General features: G+C 37.4%; 1 protein-coding gene across 1 annotated transcript; it reads right to left on the bottom strand.

The window, feature by feature from the left end:
• Positions 1-113: 113 nt before the first annotated feature.
• On the bottom strand, positions 114-10588 carry plcxd1 (phosphatidylinositol-specific phospholipase C, X domain containing 1). The gene is made up of 7 exons (XM_041791929.1): positions 10194-10588; positions 7075-7216; positions 6547-6689; positions 6328-6456; positions 4872-5027; positions 1023-1203; positions 114-940 (listed from the first exon to the last, which is right to left on the bottom strand). The coding sequence occupies exons 2-7, from the start codon at positions 7199-7201 to the stop codon at positions 699-701; spliced, it is 978 nt and encodes a 325-aa protein (XP_041647863.1). The 5' UTR covers positions 7202-7216; positions 10194-10588; the 3' UTR covers positions 114-698.
• Positions 10589-16432: the final 5844 nt, after the last annotated feature.

Here is a 16432-nt window from a genome sequence, read left to right as displayed (position 1 = left end):
ATGCTCATGTTAACGTCTTAACACTGACTTTTACCCTTGAATGATGAGAAAATGTAGTGATTTGCTTAAAAACGTTCATGTTTATTGGAACAGCTCATCTCCACAGGCACAGCGGTGCAGCATCATGTTAAATCAAGGCCTAACCTCTCCAGGAAGGTGAATTATAAATAAAACAGTCGAGGCTGGGTTCATGCAAATAAGCCGTCATGCATTTTGCATAAGTTTCAAGTCTTCTACATTCTCTTTAGATCACTATGGGTATTATAGGTGATACACTTTAGCTATTTGCTGCCTACATGTCAGGATTATAAAAGTGTGTGGCCTACATCACATCACATGTGCTCATTGATTAAATAATTGTGCTTACTTATCTAAATTATATGCCTGCTATAATGTGAGATTAGTTGGCTCTTTATTGCTTTGGACAACGTAACATTAAACTGCGCACTCCGCTGACTTGTGGAAACTGATACAGTGCATTTCATAAATAGTAAACAAACAAGTGCAGATCAAAGCACCAAAAGAATCTGTTTTCAAGTAGCTTTAACACTGAAAATAAAGTAACAGCGCCCAGTAGGTGCATTTATACCCAGATTAATAATTCAAGTACAATGTTTTTTTTTTAAAACGAGTTTGTGTGTGTTTCATGCTGTGGTTCACATTTTTCTGAAGATTAATGCAGAAATGGTGAAAAGTCATTAGGACCATTTCAGTAATTTCTCATTCAGTGCAACAACAGTCGGTACAAAGTGGCTCTCTGTGATAAAGTCTCCAGCGATGATGTTTAGAGAGCCGACCCTGGAGCCTGGCGTCTGCTCTTTGACCCAGCCGAGCAGCATTGGGTACGTGGACAACACCAAGTCTTTGAGAGACTCGGTCGGGTGAGTGCAGATGTACTTCAGGTCCTCTGTCAGATTAATGCCTGTGACAAAGAATCCACCTGGAACACAGCACATCCATAAGAGGCTAAATATAGCAATAAATATCAGGCACTAAATCATCAGGAATCAATAATTCAACACCTGGTCTGCCGTGTTGTTTCCTGTGTTCAAACTCCTCTATAAGAGCCTCTGCTTTGCATTTATTGGCCCACCAGTAGGGAATATGTGGCCACAGGTCGCTGTGAGAGCTGGCCATGGCGTGTTCATAGGACACAATCACAGTGTAGCCTAGGGCCCACAGGTTTCGGAGAGTCAACACTTCCTGAAATCAACAGAAAACAGACTTAGTTTAACTCTTTATTTACTTAATGGATGTTAGTACTAAGGTTGCTCTTTTTCTTGTACTTTTACTGCTCATTTGCACATTTTCATATTGCACTTTCCTTTACTTGGTAGCAGATGTGTTACTATAATTAAGTAGTTTTTTAGGTACTTATACTTTTTGAGTACTTTTTGAAATCAGTACTTTTACGTCTACTTCAGTAAGTTTTAACCAGAGTAACTGCGCTTTTACTTGAGTACAGTACTCTTCTACTTTGTCAGCCTCTTTGAACTACACAGTAGCACATAATGAGAGAATGATTCCACATCATATCCCAAAACAGCTGCACAGAAAAAAAGTGGACAGTTGATATCTTAGGGTTGAATTTGATTTTAACTCCCAAAGTGTAATTTGAACTCCCTTCTGAATTGAATTCGTCTTCAGTGCTGGAGATATTTGACAGTGTTGATCCACCAGTGTTAGCTCAACTCTTTAGAGAGTTGACTGAGCTAAGCTTTGCCCACTGTGATTTTAAATCTGAAGGATTGTGTGGGCAGAGTTCCCTATCAGGCCCTTTGGCAGAATGTTTAGATGTGCTTTATATGAATCTCAGCGTTAGTTCATGCAGGAAAGTGTAGTCATATCAATCAGCTGACGGGCAGCTGATCCTAATTATCGCCTCCCAGTTTCCACAGCCAATCACAGCTCTTTCTCTCAACACAGCGGTGTATTTAGATATGACGTATATCTCGCTAATCTCTGCTTGCATTAATGCTGATGAATCATGATGCTCCTGCTTCTGCTGCTGCTGCTGCTGGCAAAGCCTAACCTCCTCCACTCCAGCCTCCTTTATAACATAAACTTGTTGCACCTTTATATTCAGATTCAGGCTACAATGGTTTAATGGCTTTTGAACTCATTTTATTGTATTCTCTACATATTGTCATTAATTTATCTATCCATATAGGGTTTATAGCTTTGTGTTCCCCGGAAAGTCAAAGCATGCTGCTTGATGAACTCAGGGATCATCTTTTGAGCAGAGCCTTCTCCGCCCAAGTCAAAGGCTGTGTCCGAAACCACTCACTCATTCCCTACTCCCTATCCACTATATCGTGAGCAGCATATAGTGGACTCAACTGCAAAACACAAAAATGATTTCAGACACTACTCCGGCCGCGGGCGATGACATCATCGCCGTCTCACATTTAAAACGTTTAGCAACAATGGCTCATAAATTTCCTTGACAACGGCTGAGGATTGTAATTAACAGTAGAAATTCACTGAAAACTGATACTAAACGTAACGTCTTTTCATAAAAAATAAATATAGTAATAGATAAAAAGTTTTGCATCTTTAGTGACAAAATTATATACATTTTTGTGTGTATTATCACTTATTTTTGCATAAAGATGATGGTCTCATGTCTTGTAATCACCATAGGAGGAAAAAGTTACTCTGTTTTGAATACTACCCCTACAGATGTGGTAAAACCAACAAACAAAAATGCATTTTAAAAATATTTTATTTATGTTCCTGTGCTCCTTTTGTTCATCCGTCATGTTTGACAGCAGCAAACGCGATGCATTATGGTAAATATTGCTGGGCTAGTGAGCATCGGTTGTCCACTACTTTTCACAATGCATTATGGGAAAGAATGAATGCACTATATAGTGAATAACAATGCTCACCATTCGGACACCACTACAAAATGGCGTATTCACTATATAGTGAATAGGGAGTGATTTCGGACACAGCCTAACTGTATATCCGAATAGTGTTCCTGACTGAAATGTGTTTAGTTGTTTGTAGATATTGCCTGTTGTACAGTCCACCCTGCTGTGGTTCTTTTGCTCATGTTTCTGGTGGATTTTTGTTGTTTTTGATGTGAGACACATTTGCACCATGAGTGAAGTTATCCACAGAGTTAGATTTCTCTTCTTCACTTTAAGTGACCCTAAAGGATGCAAAGTGCGTATTCTTCATCAGTACGCATTACCTTGCAATGAGGTTTAACTATATCTGGTATGGATCAGTATAGACACTTTTTAAGTATCAAATTTAACTTTATATGTCTTTAATTAATACTGACAATTTTTCTGTATATCTTACTTTATTACAGAGGTGTGACTTTACCTGAACAACCTGGTTGGAGACCTTTACTCTTGCTGTTCTTGCCACTAAGGAAATATATTTTATCATACAACTCCTTACTTTTACTTTACGGATTTTAACCAAAGTAACTGCCCTTTTACTCGAGTAAAGTTTTACTTGAGTACAGTAATGGTTTAGGAGACAGCCTCTGATGGACACTCAAAGAACTTAAACCTTAAAAACAATCCTAAAGGAAATAGGCAGCCACTGTAGGATCACTAAAACAGGAGTAATATGCTTCTAATCTTAGTTTTGGTTTTTTTTTTTTCAAAACTTCTGGCTTAGTTCAAAGTGTTGCAGCTGAGTTTTGCTCTTTTTGGAGACCATTTTTATTTCTGCTTTACACCTTTTAAAAGACCATTACAGTAATACAATCATTAAGGAGTAAAAGCAAACATAATAGTTTGTATGTCATTAAAATTCAGTCCTGATCTTATTCTGGGTGTTATTCATATTTCTGAGGTGGCAATAACAAGATTGGTTAATTAACACGTTTTAAATGTAAAGATGCTATAAAAAAATTACACCAAGGTTTCTGATATTGTGTTTTGTATTTATTGGAAAGGAACAAAAGGAGGACTTAATAGTGGGGGGAAATTTACCCAGGCTAAAGTTTAAAATTTCTGTTTTTTAAAGTCATGAGACCATCTTCTGTATGCACAAATAAATGAGATATGGTACAAAATATGTCATCATTTTAGTAAAAATGTTGTATTTATGTATTAAAACATACACAATGCATAATATCAATGCTTTCTTCCTGTATTCTTTTACAACCAGGTGACTGTGAAAATAATGTAAAAACAATAACTTTGTTAAGAGAAGACAGTAATATCAAATCTTTGGGGGTTTTCAAATTAATTTATGACTGTTGACACGTTTGACGATAATTACCCATCCCTAGATCTCGAGTCTGAGCACGAGCCTCAGCCTCTAAAGTGGAAGTGTGTATTGAATTTGGTTTCCTGACTCTGGTGAGAAACCAGAAGTGAGTATCCTTTCAAACAAGGAAGTTCATGTTTCACACGAATGCTCTCTATACTTAAATGTAAATTCTCTCTGCCCTGATATCATTTAATATTCAAGTCATAATGAGCCACAAATAGAATCAAAAGCTGAACAGTTTAGGGTGTAGCAAACACTTTTCAAACAGAAGTAAATGGTGCATTTGTTGGGCTATTTTTAGCTGCACATTAGTCCACATTTGGTGCTCTAGTGAATATTTGGGGCAGCAGGATGGTGTGAGAGGGACTGAGTCAAAACAAACTACAGAGAGCACGTTTATAGTAATGAAGGAAAATGTCACTCTGTGCCAAGTGGGGCATGTTACAGTGCCTCTTTTGTAGTTTTTGGATAGAATACTACACAGATAAATAAGCTCAAAGTGTGGCTAGACAAACAATACTCTAGGATCAATTCATTGAGGTTTTCTGTTTGGGTATACAAGAGGAAAAATGTAGATATGCACAGCCTGATCATTTCAGTCCCTACTGAAAGCTTGGGAGGGAATATCGTACCGTTTTTGGACAGAGTTTGGAGGTGAACGTGTTGCGGATGGTTGTGAGCAGCAGCATGTGGAGCTCTTGGTTCAGGCCGAGGAAGTGACTGAAGGACAGGATGACGACCTCTCTGGGATGAGCATCCAGCCACTCTCTGATCTCTCTTAAAACAGTCTGTTAGAAAAAACACACAGGCTATCCTTTAGTCTACTTCCCTTGATCATCTTGTTTCAAAGTCAGCAACTAGTATTAAACTGCTCAGTGTTCTGGGAGGACTGGATTTTTGGCATTCACGCACAGGTCTATCTTTAGTATGACAGAGGTGTGTAACAACCTGCAGGATCTGTTCATTCACCACCTGTTCACTCTGCAGGAGCAAAGACAAGGTGAAGGACATGCTCATTTGCAGGTTACCTAAATGGCCGTGACTCTTACTCTGCATCCTAAATTATTTTCTGTTCGTGAGCTTTTTTTTTTTTTTAATTACATGCTTAGTATAATAAAATTTCAGAAAAATTCTGGAAAAGTATTCCCTTATACTACACTCAACTAAATTGCATCACACTACACTGCAGGTTTTGATTCAATAGAGTAAAGTGCAGTATGGTCTGATATAAAAATGGACATGACTAAACAGAACCGTACAATATTTTACTAATTTTAAAGACATAATAAAGTTATTGACTATACAATGTTATATGGCTTGGTGCAGTACAATACAGTATGATATAAAAAGATGGGATACTAGAGAGTACTGTACGATACCATATTGAGCATTACAGCACCGTTTTGTACAATATAGTGCAGCAAAATATAATATAACCTTATATTTTTCTATATGCTATGATCTGTTATTAACACACAAATCAGTAGGAAATAATAAGATACCATACATCACCAAATGATACAAAACACTTCATTGTCCCAGCAGGGAGATGTGTCCATTGAGAACAGAAGTGCTAAAATTTCAGTCTATAAAAAGCCGAAGTCCGATTGCTATCTTTTACCCCTCCCCTCATTTCTGAGTACCTTGCCCCTTGAAACACTGTTACTAGTAGTAGCGGTGAACTCTTACCCTATGAAATGGGATGACCCTTCAAGTTCCTGACAAAATTAACAACATTATTCAGGACATTTCTACTTCAAGCGACTTTTAAAATGCTTGTTTAGAAATCTCCATTCAAAAGGCCATGTCACCCAAGAATTTCCTTCCACCACTCCATTTCAACAGGAATCAGGACACTCTACCCCTAGATGTGAACGCACAAAACATAAGGGTAGGATGGGAAGTGGTAGGGGCAAGTGGGATGAGATTTAGCAAAAGACTTAAAACTTATCTGACAGCAGAGAGGGTGTTTGAATTTCCATCTTGTTGTTATGTTCTTTTATTTTTATTTTTCTGCACTATATCTGCAAATGCAAACAGTCATAAAGTAAACTTCACTGGCAACACCTTACTAAGCGTTTACTTCACCTGAACAGTGAGCGTGGTGTAAACACCATGGTAGAAGTAGAGATCAGTGGAGCTGTCGTTGGGCCTGTGAGCAATCCTCAGGTCACAGTATCTGATCCCACAGTCCAGCTGCTGCTTGATAGTAAACTCCTAAAATTCACAGATGGCACAATTCATTACAAGAAGGCTTAAAATGTCACTTTAACACTATTTCGTATTACTTTCAGTGCTTTTTTTTACCTGTGTTATGGCCCACTTGTAAACAAAGGGCCGAATGAGAGGTTTCATGTATTTATCCAGCTTTTGGAGCATGTCTGGCTGAGTGAGGTCTACAGGAGATCTATCATTCATGTCTAGACAGTACGTTATGGCATTGTGGCTGCCTGATAGAGGGAAGATAGTGAACATTAATCATCAATAAGTCATAGGATTGCTTCAGAGTATTGATTATACAGTGCAATGACACAAAGCAAATGGAGAGAGGTTGTGTGATCTGAATTAGGTAGCTCTTAATAAATGTCAGTGTTCTGACAGTGATAAGTTGTTTGTTCATGGCAGCACGCTCTGTTTTTTAACGTTTTGTCTGAGATGTGTTGTATTGCCTACATTCAGTTAAACTCTCATGTCTTCTGCAACCATCTGCACTAGATGTATACTGCTGCATTGTCTGTAACTCCTACTATTGTATTTGCTTGTGTTGCATATACTTGGCTGTATTTTATCAAAAATTTTAACATACACTGTGCTGTCATATGGCAGGCAGCCTACCTGGGATGGCCAGGTGGTACAGCGGGATGTCCCACAGAGCACAGGGCAGGTGAGACATCCAGCTCTCCATGGGCAGCTCTCCCAGACTCCGCTCCCTCACTCCGGACAAGACCACCGAGGAGGACATGCTAAGAACCGGCGTCTGCAGTCCAATTTTAAACACACATTTAATTTCATGAGACTGTTAGATACAATGCATGTCATGTTAGGGCTGTGAAATTTTGAGTTTTTAAACCTTTGTGGTTTCTTTGTTGGATTATGCATTCACTGACCTTATGGGCCAAATCTGACCCAGTCTGGTTTCACCATTGCCAATTTTTTTCATTCATACTCATTTCACAATGAATACTTGTTTACTCTTTTTATTTTACATTTTTAGTCATAATGATTTATTTACATAACATTATTCCTTGTTTTTGAGTTAGAAAAAGTAAACATTTTAGCTATGATGATGCATGATTATGACCAAACCATTTAATTTCTTAATGGCATCAAATAATCCCACATTTTATCCTTGCTGGTCAAAAATGACCCTGTGTGGTTGCCTAAATTCTGTGTTGGAGCTTTAAAGGTTACTTTATTCCATCATTTACAAATACACTATATGGACAAAAGTATTTGGCAACACCTGTTAATTATTGAATTCAGGTTTCAATCAGACCTGTTGCCACAGGTGTATAGAATAAAGCACCTACCCATGCAGTCTCCATTTTCAAACATTCATGGTACAAAATGGGTCGTTTTTGAGCTCAGTGACCTCACAGTGACCTGTGATGGATGCCACCTTTGCAATAAGCCAAGAAATTTCAAATTGTTTATTTTCTGGTCAATATGCACATGAATGTTAGTGGATCTTACTGTAAACAGTCAGTTTCAATCACTTTTCCAAAAGTTGTAGTCATGAAATTTATTCAATTTTCTCTCACTTGGTTGAAAATATGACTGAAGATCTCAAAGTTTCTATATTTTTGATGCCACAGATCATTTTGAAACACAAAGTACTTAAAAGAATAAAAAGTTTGGACAACCTTTGTAGGGTACTGTTGACAATGTTTCTGTACAGCTTATAAAGTGTGCAGGATTTTCTTAATCAATCAAGGTCAATATAATTTGGCTTTTGTGACAAAAAATGTGTAAGGTAAAGTAAGCGACTGCATGAATATATTTACCCCACTCAAAATGACTGATCTAATTCAATTGGTGCTAGTAGTCTCACAGTTAGTGACATGGGGATCACCTGAGTGCAGTGAATGTGTCTCAAATGATTGTAGTATAAAGAGACCTGTGTCTGAAAGGTCCAGTTACTGGTTAATCAGTATTTCAGGCTACCATTACATCATCAAGACAAAAGAACACTCCAAGCAACCCAGAGAACAGGTTATTGAAAAGTATAAGTCAGAGGATGGATACAAAAAAATGAACATCCCAATTCAATCTGTCATGAAGAAATGGAAGGAATATGGCACATGTGCAAATCTGCCTAGATCAGGCCATCCTCACAAAATGAGTGACTGTGCAAGAAGGAGACTAGTGAGAGAGGACACCAAGACTCCTGTGACTACCCTGTAGGAATTACAAGCTTCAGCAGCTGAGGTGGAAGACTCTGCACACAACAACTGTTGCCTGGGTTCCTCACCAGTCAAAGCTTTATGAAAGAGTGGTCAAGAGAAAGACATTGTTGAAGAACACTCATTAAATCTCCCTGCCAGAGTTTACAAAAAGGCATGTTGGAAACTCTGTGGTCAAGTGGAAGAAAGTTCTTTGGTCTGATGAGGCTGGTGCTTTTTGTCCATCAGACAAGACGCCAACACTGCACATCACCCCAAACACACCATCCCCAATGTGGAGCACGGTGGTGGCTGCATCATGTTGTGGGGATCCTTATCAGCCCTCAGCCCTGGAAGGCATGTGAGGGTAGAGGGTAAAATGAAGCTGAAAAAATACAGGAAAATCCTGGAAGACAATCTTACTCAGTCTGCAAGAGAAGGTTTATTTTTTCCAGCAGAGCAATGAGCTCAAGCATACAGCGAAAGCTACACAGAAACGGTTTAAAGACAACAAGGTGAATGTTCTGGAATGGCAAAGACAAAGCCCAGACCTCAATCCAATAGTGAATCTGGGGCTAGACTTGAAAAGGGCTGTTCACACACAGACCCCATGCAACCTGACAGAGCGTGAGCAGTTTTGCAAAGAAGAATGGAGTAAAATTGCAGTGTCCAGATGTGCAAGCCTGATTGACTACAGCTAAAGTTACATCTACTTAATACTGGTTTGAATATTTATGCAATCACTTATCTTATATTGCATATCTTAATTTAATTGGCATTGTTTTGTAGAAACCTGTTTTCAATTTGACATTAAGGGAATGTTTTGTTTTTTGTTTTTGCATTAAAAAAGCAGTTTTCACCTACTTTTCCAAATGTTGTCAATGTATTTGTGCAATTTATGCACCTACCTTTCTCACTATATTAAAATACGACCGAAGATTGATGAGTTTATGTGCTTTTTGATTTAAGAGATACTTAAAATATTGCAGATTTGATTGTTTTGTAACAACTGGTATGAAAAAGTTGTGACAACCTTGGTACAGGTAAAGATTGTCAATGTTATGTACAGTTTATAAAGTACACCGGAGATTGTCTGCAATTTTTGATTTCAAAAATGAAAGATTGTTCAATATTTGGTGTCTAGGACCTCAGTTCTTTCCTTAGTATCAAACATGTTTCAATTATACTGTGCTTCTAGATAAAATAAAATAAATAAAATGATGATTCCATATTCAGACTTCACATTTCAAATATTATCTTGTGATCATTGTGAAACATATGGTGATAAAGAGTGTAAAAAGTTGGGACAGCCTTGATATGTTTCCAGTGTTTTCATATAGTTTATAAGGTGTGGAGGACTTTCTCCGTAATTTTTTTATTCAAAATGAAAAACTGTCTTTTTTGGGGTGACTTGGACATCCATTTCTATTGCTGTGGTATCAGGCAGCTTTCAATATAGTTTCATTTTTGGGCCCGACCGCCCACCCCTATATTATGTAGAATACTTGTGCATTATGTTCAGTCTCACACAGAGAACACTGGGAAATGAAGTCGTGTTTGTCTCACACTTACTTGCTCAAACTGCTCCCTTCTTCCTTCAGTAAACCGGCCGGACCAGTCAAAGCTCCACGGAGCAGAAAAAATCCTCTGACTGAAACAACAGACTGGAACCGGGCGGACTCCTCCATGTCACATCGGTAGTAAAAGTCATGGCTGTACCATCAAACATGTATGATGATGAGGAGATAAAGCGTGTCCGTGTCTCCTGTAGCTCACTCCGGTTACCTTGTACACCTGCAGGCTCCAGGATGATAAAGACGTCGGACACGGTGCATTTTTAGCTCCAATCATCGGTTATCCATAACGATCGAGTTTGCACACATGATCGGCTGTCTGCCCCGGACAGGTGAGTCCCTGTGTTCCCGGTGTCTGCCAGTCCCGGAGGTGCAGCAGCAGCAGAGCAGAGGGAGACGGAGAGGGAGGGCGGCACCGAGCCGGCCGACAGATCAGCAGATATAGAGAGGCTCTCCTCTTAAAGAGACAACTCTGATCTTACTGTCTGTGATGGAGAATCCAAACATGCGGCAGACAAGTCCAAATCTCAGACACAGTGATGTCACAGCAGGTGTTTCCTACCAATCTCACCTACCTCAGAGGTAAGAGGTGCAGGATGTTTCCCTGCAGAAGCTCTTGGTAGGGATGCTCCCATCAGTGTTGATTTGGATACCAAGTCTAGTGGTCTAAACTGAGGCAGGTATTTTTACGGCCTTTCTTTCACATGCAAAAAGCGTTTTAGGTCACTGAAAATATGCTGTCAGGAAAACTCTGTCCAGAATGAAGATTTTTAAAAACTCTGGGCACAGTATACACTCTGTTTGATTTCCCTGGTGTTCATCATAAAGGGGGATGGAGCCAAACTTAATATGAAAAAGGCCCTCTTTATTGAAGAAAAGGGACTCCCCTATCACGATTCATGTGAGCGAGTCAGTTCAAAGAGCCGCCTCTTTTACATTAACGACAAGATCTGGATCCCATTTGACAACCATTTCACATCATCATTATTATTATTATTATTATTATTATTATTATTATTATTAATATTATCATGATTGTTGTTGTTGTTATTATTATGATTATTATAATCATAATCATCATCACCACAATAATAATAATAATAATAATAATTATTATTATTATTATTATTATTATTATTATTATTATTATTATCATTATTGTTGTTATTATTGTGATTATTATAATCATCATCATCATCACCATAATAATAATAATAATAATAATAATAATAATAATAATAATAATAATAATAATTACATTATTATTATTATTATTATTTTTGTTGTTATTATAATCATCATCATCATCATCATAATTATTATTATTATTATTATTATTACATTATATTATTATTGTAATAATAATCATCATCATCATCATCATCATCATTATTATTATAACATATTATTATTATTATTATTATTATTATTATTATTATCATTTTTACTATTATTGTTGTTATTATTAATATTATTATTATTACTACTATTATTATTATTACTATTATTATTATTATTATATTGTTGTTAAATGTTTTATGTGTGTCTTTGTGTTGTTTGATTGATCAGTGGTTGCAAAAAAAAAACAATTAAAATAAAATATTTTCAATATTTTAGATGCAAAGTAGATTTTTGGTGTTAAATTAATAATTACCTGAGAAATATCAATTATTTGCAGCAACATTGATTTTTAAGGATAATGATTTTTTGTGCAATGTCAAACACTCACTCACAAGCTGCTAAGCACAAGAAAAGCAGATTTCATACAGTAGCTATAAAAACACATTAATATTTAATTTTACTTTCATTGAGCTGTTTCACCTTCAACTGACCTTATTATTGACATAAAATATTTGTTCTTTTTTAAAGATTTAAACTTTTGAATGTCATTTTTTTGTCATGATGCCACCATGTTTTTCAATGAAAAAAATGTCTGACTTTCATTATATTATATGCTACAATGTCATTTAGCAGACGCTTTTCTCCAAAGCGACGTACATTTGATATGCAAAGTAAAAAACTTTGTGTTGACTTACTGCAGCCTGGGATATATCAGGGGTTAGTGGCAACACTGATTTTTATGCATTATCTTATTTATTTATTTATTTATACACTGCCTGGCCAAAAATAAAAGTTGCCACCAAAAAAAGGTCACACACTCTAATATTTCATTGGACTGCCTTTAGCTTTGATTACAGCACGCATTCGCTGTGGCATTGTTTCGATAAGCTTCTGCAATGTCACAAGATTTATTTCCATCCAATGTTGCATTAATTTTAATATTGTTGATGGGAGAGTCTGACCACTGCACAAAGCCTTCTCCAGCACATCCCAAAGATTCTCAACGGGGTTAAGGTCTGGACTCTGTGGTGGCCAATCCATGTGTGAAAATGATGTCTCATGCTCCCTGAACCACTCTTTCACAATTTGAGCCCAATGAATCCTGGCATTGTCATCTTGGAATATGCCCATGCCATTAGGGAAGAAGAAATCCATTGTTTAAGAAATGAGAAGTTACTCATTGCATCAGCTGGGGTTAAATAACTTGTTGCCAGCTGAAAGATAATCGCCCATGCAGTAATTATCCAATAGGAGGCTCATACCTATTTGCTTAGTTAAATCCAGGTGGCGACTTTTTTTTTTGGCCAGGCAGTATATATTTTTATGATAAACATGTTTTTTCTCCATATGCCAAATGTGGTCAAAATGACATCATCATCTAGAGAGTGGTAAAAATGATCAATTCCATGGCAAAAGCCTTTATTGACACCCAGATATAATAAAATGCATGTATAATGCTTTAGTGGAAGTAAGATCAAAAATTGCAGTTTCAGTGGTGCATTTTTTTGTGTATAACAGCTTGAGAGGAACTCTTGCTTGTAAACAGTGTATTTTAGACTTACTGTAGGAGCTGAGGTGGAAAAAACAAGATCAAATAAAAATACATAATTTTGCCAAAATTCATTCCATATCTATGAACACAGCCAAAATGATCAAAAAATGAAGAATGAAAAGTGTGTAAAATGCACACAACCTCCTCTTAGAGTTAAATCAGGTGCGACATACAGCCCAGCCAGGGAGCAGATTACTACCAGTGTTTTTTGGAGACAGCATATTTTGAAAAATAATTAAATGATATTTTCATGAACTAGAATTAAGCATGATTGGAGTACAATACCATCATGAATATTAATCATAGGTCATGACATTGCTAGATCTGCCAGGTCAAATGAAGCCAAATTGGTGCCTAAACGAATAACCGTTTGGCACTTTCTGCTGAGCTGAGCAAAATGACCCGGATCACTAAAAAGAGCCACAATTCCCATCACCACCTACCTCTAGGCTTGAGACATCACCTGGATTTGAAGAGTGAAAAACCAAAGAGAAAAAACCCTTTGTAACAACACCTGAAATTTAGCCCAGGTGCCTCCCATTTCTCTCGATCGTTGCTGAGATGTTTATACACACACACACACACGCCTCTCTATAGAAGGCCTCACAGCTGACAATGCATATCAATCAATGCATAGCAAAAACCAAGAAATGAGGTCAAATGAACTGTCTGTACAGCTCAGACTGGATTGTTGCAAGGCACAGATCTGAAGAATACTACAAAAAAGATTCCCATTGCACTGAAGGTCCCCAAGAGCACAGTGACCTCCATAATTCTCACACAGAAGTTTTGGCACAGCCAAGACTCTTTTAAGAGCTGGTCACCTGGGTAGAAACATCTCAGCAAGATTGGGAGAAATGGAGAACCTGATGTAAATTTCTAGTGTTGCAAATGATGTCAATACTTATGTAATATGATATTATTTCTTTATTTGTTGTACATTTCTAGAATTCTGTTTTCACACAGTCAGGATGGGGTACTGAGTTTAGATTAATGAGAATAATAGTGATTTTATTTTTTACAGGAACGTCAGGCTGCTACAGGAGAAAACATAAAAAGTGAAGAGGGTCTGAATACTTTCTGAATGTACTGTGTCCCAGTCTGACCTAAAATCATCATCCACACACATTTGCATTCAAGTTAAAGTTGTAAAAATGAAACACACGATTTGTAAACACAGTTTTTTTTTTACACTGACCTTTGTACTAAATTGGACAGTCCAGAATTGAGTTGTGTGTTTGTTTGTGATAATGTGTTTTGTCAGCTTTGTCAGCTTCTTCAGCGGGTCGATAAACTCTGAAACAGCACTAACCAGAGGGACAAACTGCTTCAGGAGCACAAAGAGCCATGAATCTACTCTGACTGCTGATGACCATCAAACCAAGCACTTTTAACCTCTCTGTGCCACTCTGGTTAAGTAAAGAGAATAAAATGTAATCTCTTCAAGTTATTCTCAGCCTTATTAATACTTCAGTCATGGTGACATTCCCTCTTCCTTATATGTTTAACCACACTGGTTCATTACATGTGTGTTTTATGGTGGCGGACATGAGGGGCAAAAGTAATACAAAGGCATCCACTGTTTGCAGTTAAGCACTGCACACAATAACCGGTCATCCATTTACACTAAAATACAAAACCAGTTCCATAAAAGTTGGGACACTGTATAAAATGTAAATAAACCTGAATCCATTCTTCCTCTCTTCTTGCTTCGGTAATCAGCTGATTATGGGCGTTCACTCTCTGAAGTGCTAGGCTAATCAGATTCTGCCTCAACCTTGATTGACAAATCATCATGCACCTGTTATATTTGAAATCTGTCATTTTCTCTTCCGCAGTCAGCCTGTCATTTCAGTATGGACTGCAACCCTCCTCCCCCCCAGCCACCTCCATTCAGTTCATCAGCATCTAGTCCAGATCCTTATAGGTCTCCTGCTCATCAGTCTCTTCCTCCAAGCCACCTCACTGGTGACCCAATCCAGCGTCTCTGAAGTTGACTCCTAATCTGATACTGCATCCCTCATCAACATCGCCACCAGTGTCTGGACTTTATAGGGGGGTATCCTATTCCTTCCTCACTACCCCTTGTACATGAAGTCATCACAATGGAATCTAATCATTAAAGACATCGCACATTTCTCATCAAAATTTGTGAAATAAATTGTTAAACTCTTAATTGTTCTCTCCTGATTGAAATAAAAACAGCTGGAGGAGCATTCTGCAGCTAAATGGGTTAAGTGGCAACAGGTAAGTAACATGACTGGGCATTAAAGGGGCATTTTAAAGAGGCAGAGCCTCAGAAGTCAGACAAGGAATTATAGCCTTTTATTTCACAATAACAAACTACTGAGTATTTCAGCGAAAACAGACTATAAACTGAAGAGCTTATGGAACTTTATTGAATTTTGTTTACTATTGCACAAATGCCCTCTGGGGGGATTTTATAAGGTTCCTCAACATACAGGGCACTTTATCATATTTTGTCTGCTCAAAAGGCACTCTAGAGGGCTTTTTACGTCGTAGTTGTTGGATTGTTTATGAAAAGGACCAAATTTAACAGAAAAAGACAAAATCCAGAACACATTTTGATTGTTGAAGGTTCTGCACCCAGGAAAAGTTTGGGAAATTCTTATTAGTAGCATAAAGACACAGGAATGAATGAGCCCTGAAAGGCTCAGTTAATGGCCCATCCCCAGATGCCATTTAATATTATCAATGCTTGCACATTGGATCTTTAAGGTTAGACCTGGTCCCCTGGTTAATATTTGATTTCTGGTCCTGGCTCCAGTCAGTTTTGGAGCAGACTGAGGAAAACAAACGCTACAAATAAAAGACATTACTGCCCTACCCACCATGTTAATATTACAAAAATAAAAGCTCCTACATTTTTAAGAAGAGGCAGTTTACATCTGAAACAACAGTGTATAGATGTGTGTAGTTTGTTGTTTTAGCAAGTAACAATGGGTATTAAGGTGTGAAATAAGAGGTAATTATTGCTTAAATAAGGTTGGATTGTGTGCTTGCTAACCTCATCTTAATACAGCCCTCAGTGTTGTTATCATAATAACTCCTTTTTCTTTTTAATCTGCATGTAAATAAAGCCTCTCTGTAACACACAGAAGTCAGGAACTGTGATTTTAAAGAGCAGAAATGCTGCCATCTAGCTCTCTACACGTGTAAAGATATAAAGATTTTAAAATTCACTGTTTTCAATTATTAGTCAGTTACTTAATTTAGTTTATAACAGCTTCATTTTTAAAGTTCAGTGAGAGTTACAACTTCATAGCTACTGTAAATCATCTACATTGGGGTAGGGACATATTTCACCCTTTTAAGCCAAGTTA

Source organism: Cheilinus undulatus, linkage group 7 (assembly GCF_018320785.1).
Source record: "Cheilinus undulatus linkage group 7, ASM1832078v1, whole genome shotgun sequence".
NCBI classification, from domain to species: Eukaryota; Metazoa; Chordata; class Actinopteri; order Labriformes; family Labridae; genus Cheilinus; species Cheilinus undulatus.
The sequence above is the reverse complement of the archived record's forward strand: the minus strand, read 5'-3'. Positions and strand labels throughout refer to the sequence as shown.

Bases quoted from the DNA above. Each gene is read 5' to 3' on its own strand.
- plcxd1 (XM_041791929.1), bottom strand. From the start codon at position 7,201: ATGTCCTCCTCGGTGGTCTTGTCCGGAGTGAGGGAGCGGAGTCTGGGA. The intron at 6,457-6,546 runs GTAAAAAAAAGC...TGTGAATTTTAG, and splicing joins ACAAGTGGGCCATAACACAG to GAGTTTACTATCAAGCAGCA. The intron at 5,028-6,327 runs GTGAAGTAAACG...TTTTTCTAACAG, and splicing joins ACACCACGCTCACTGTTCAG to ACTGTTTTAAGAGAGATCAG.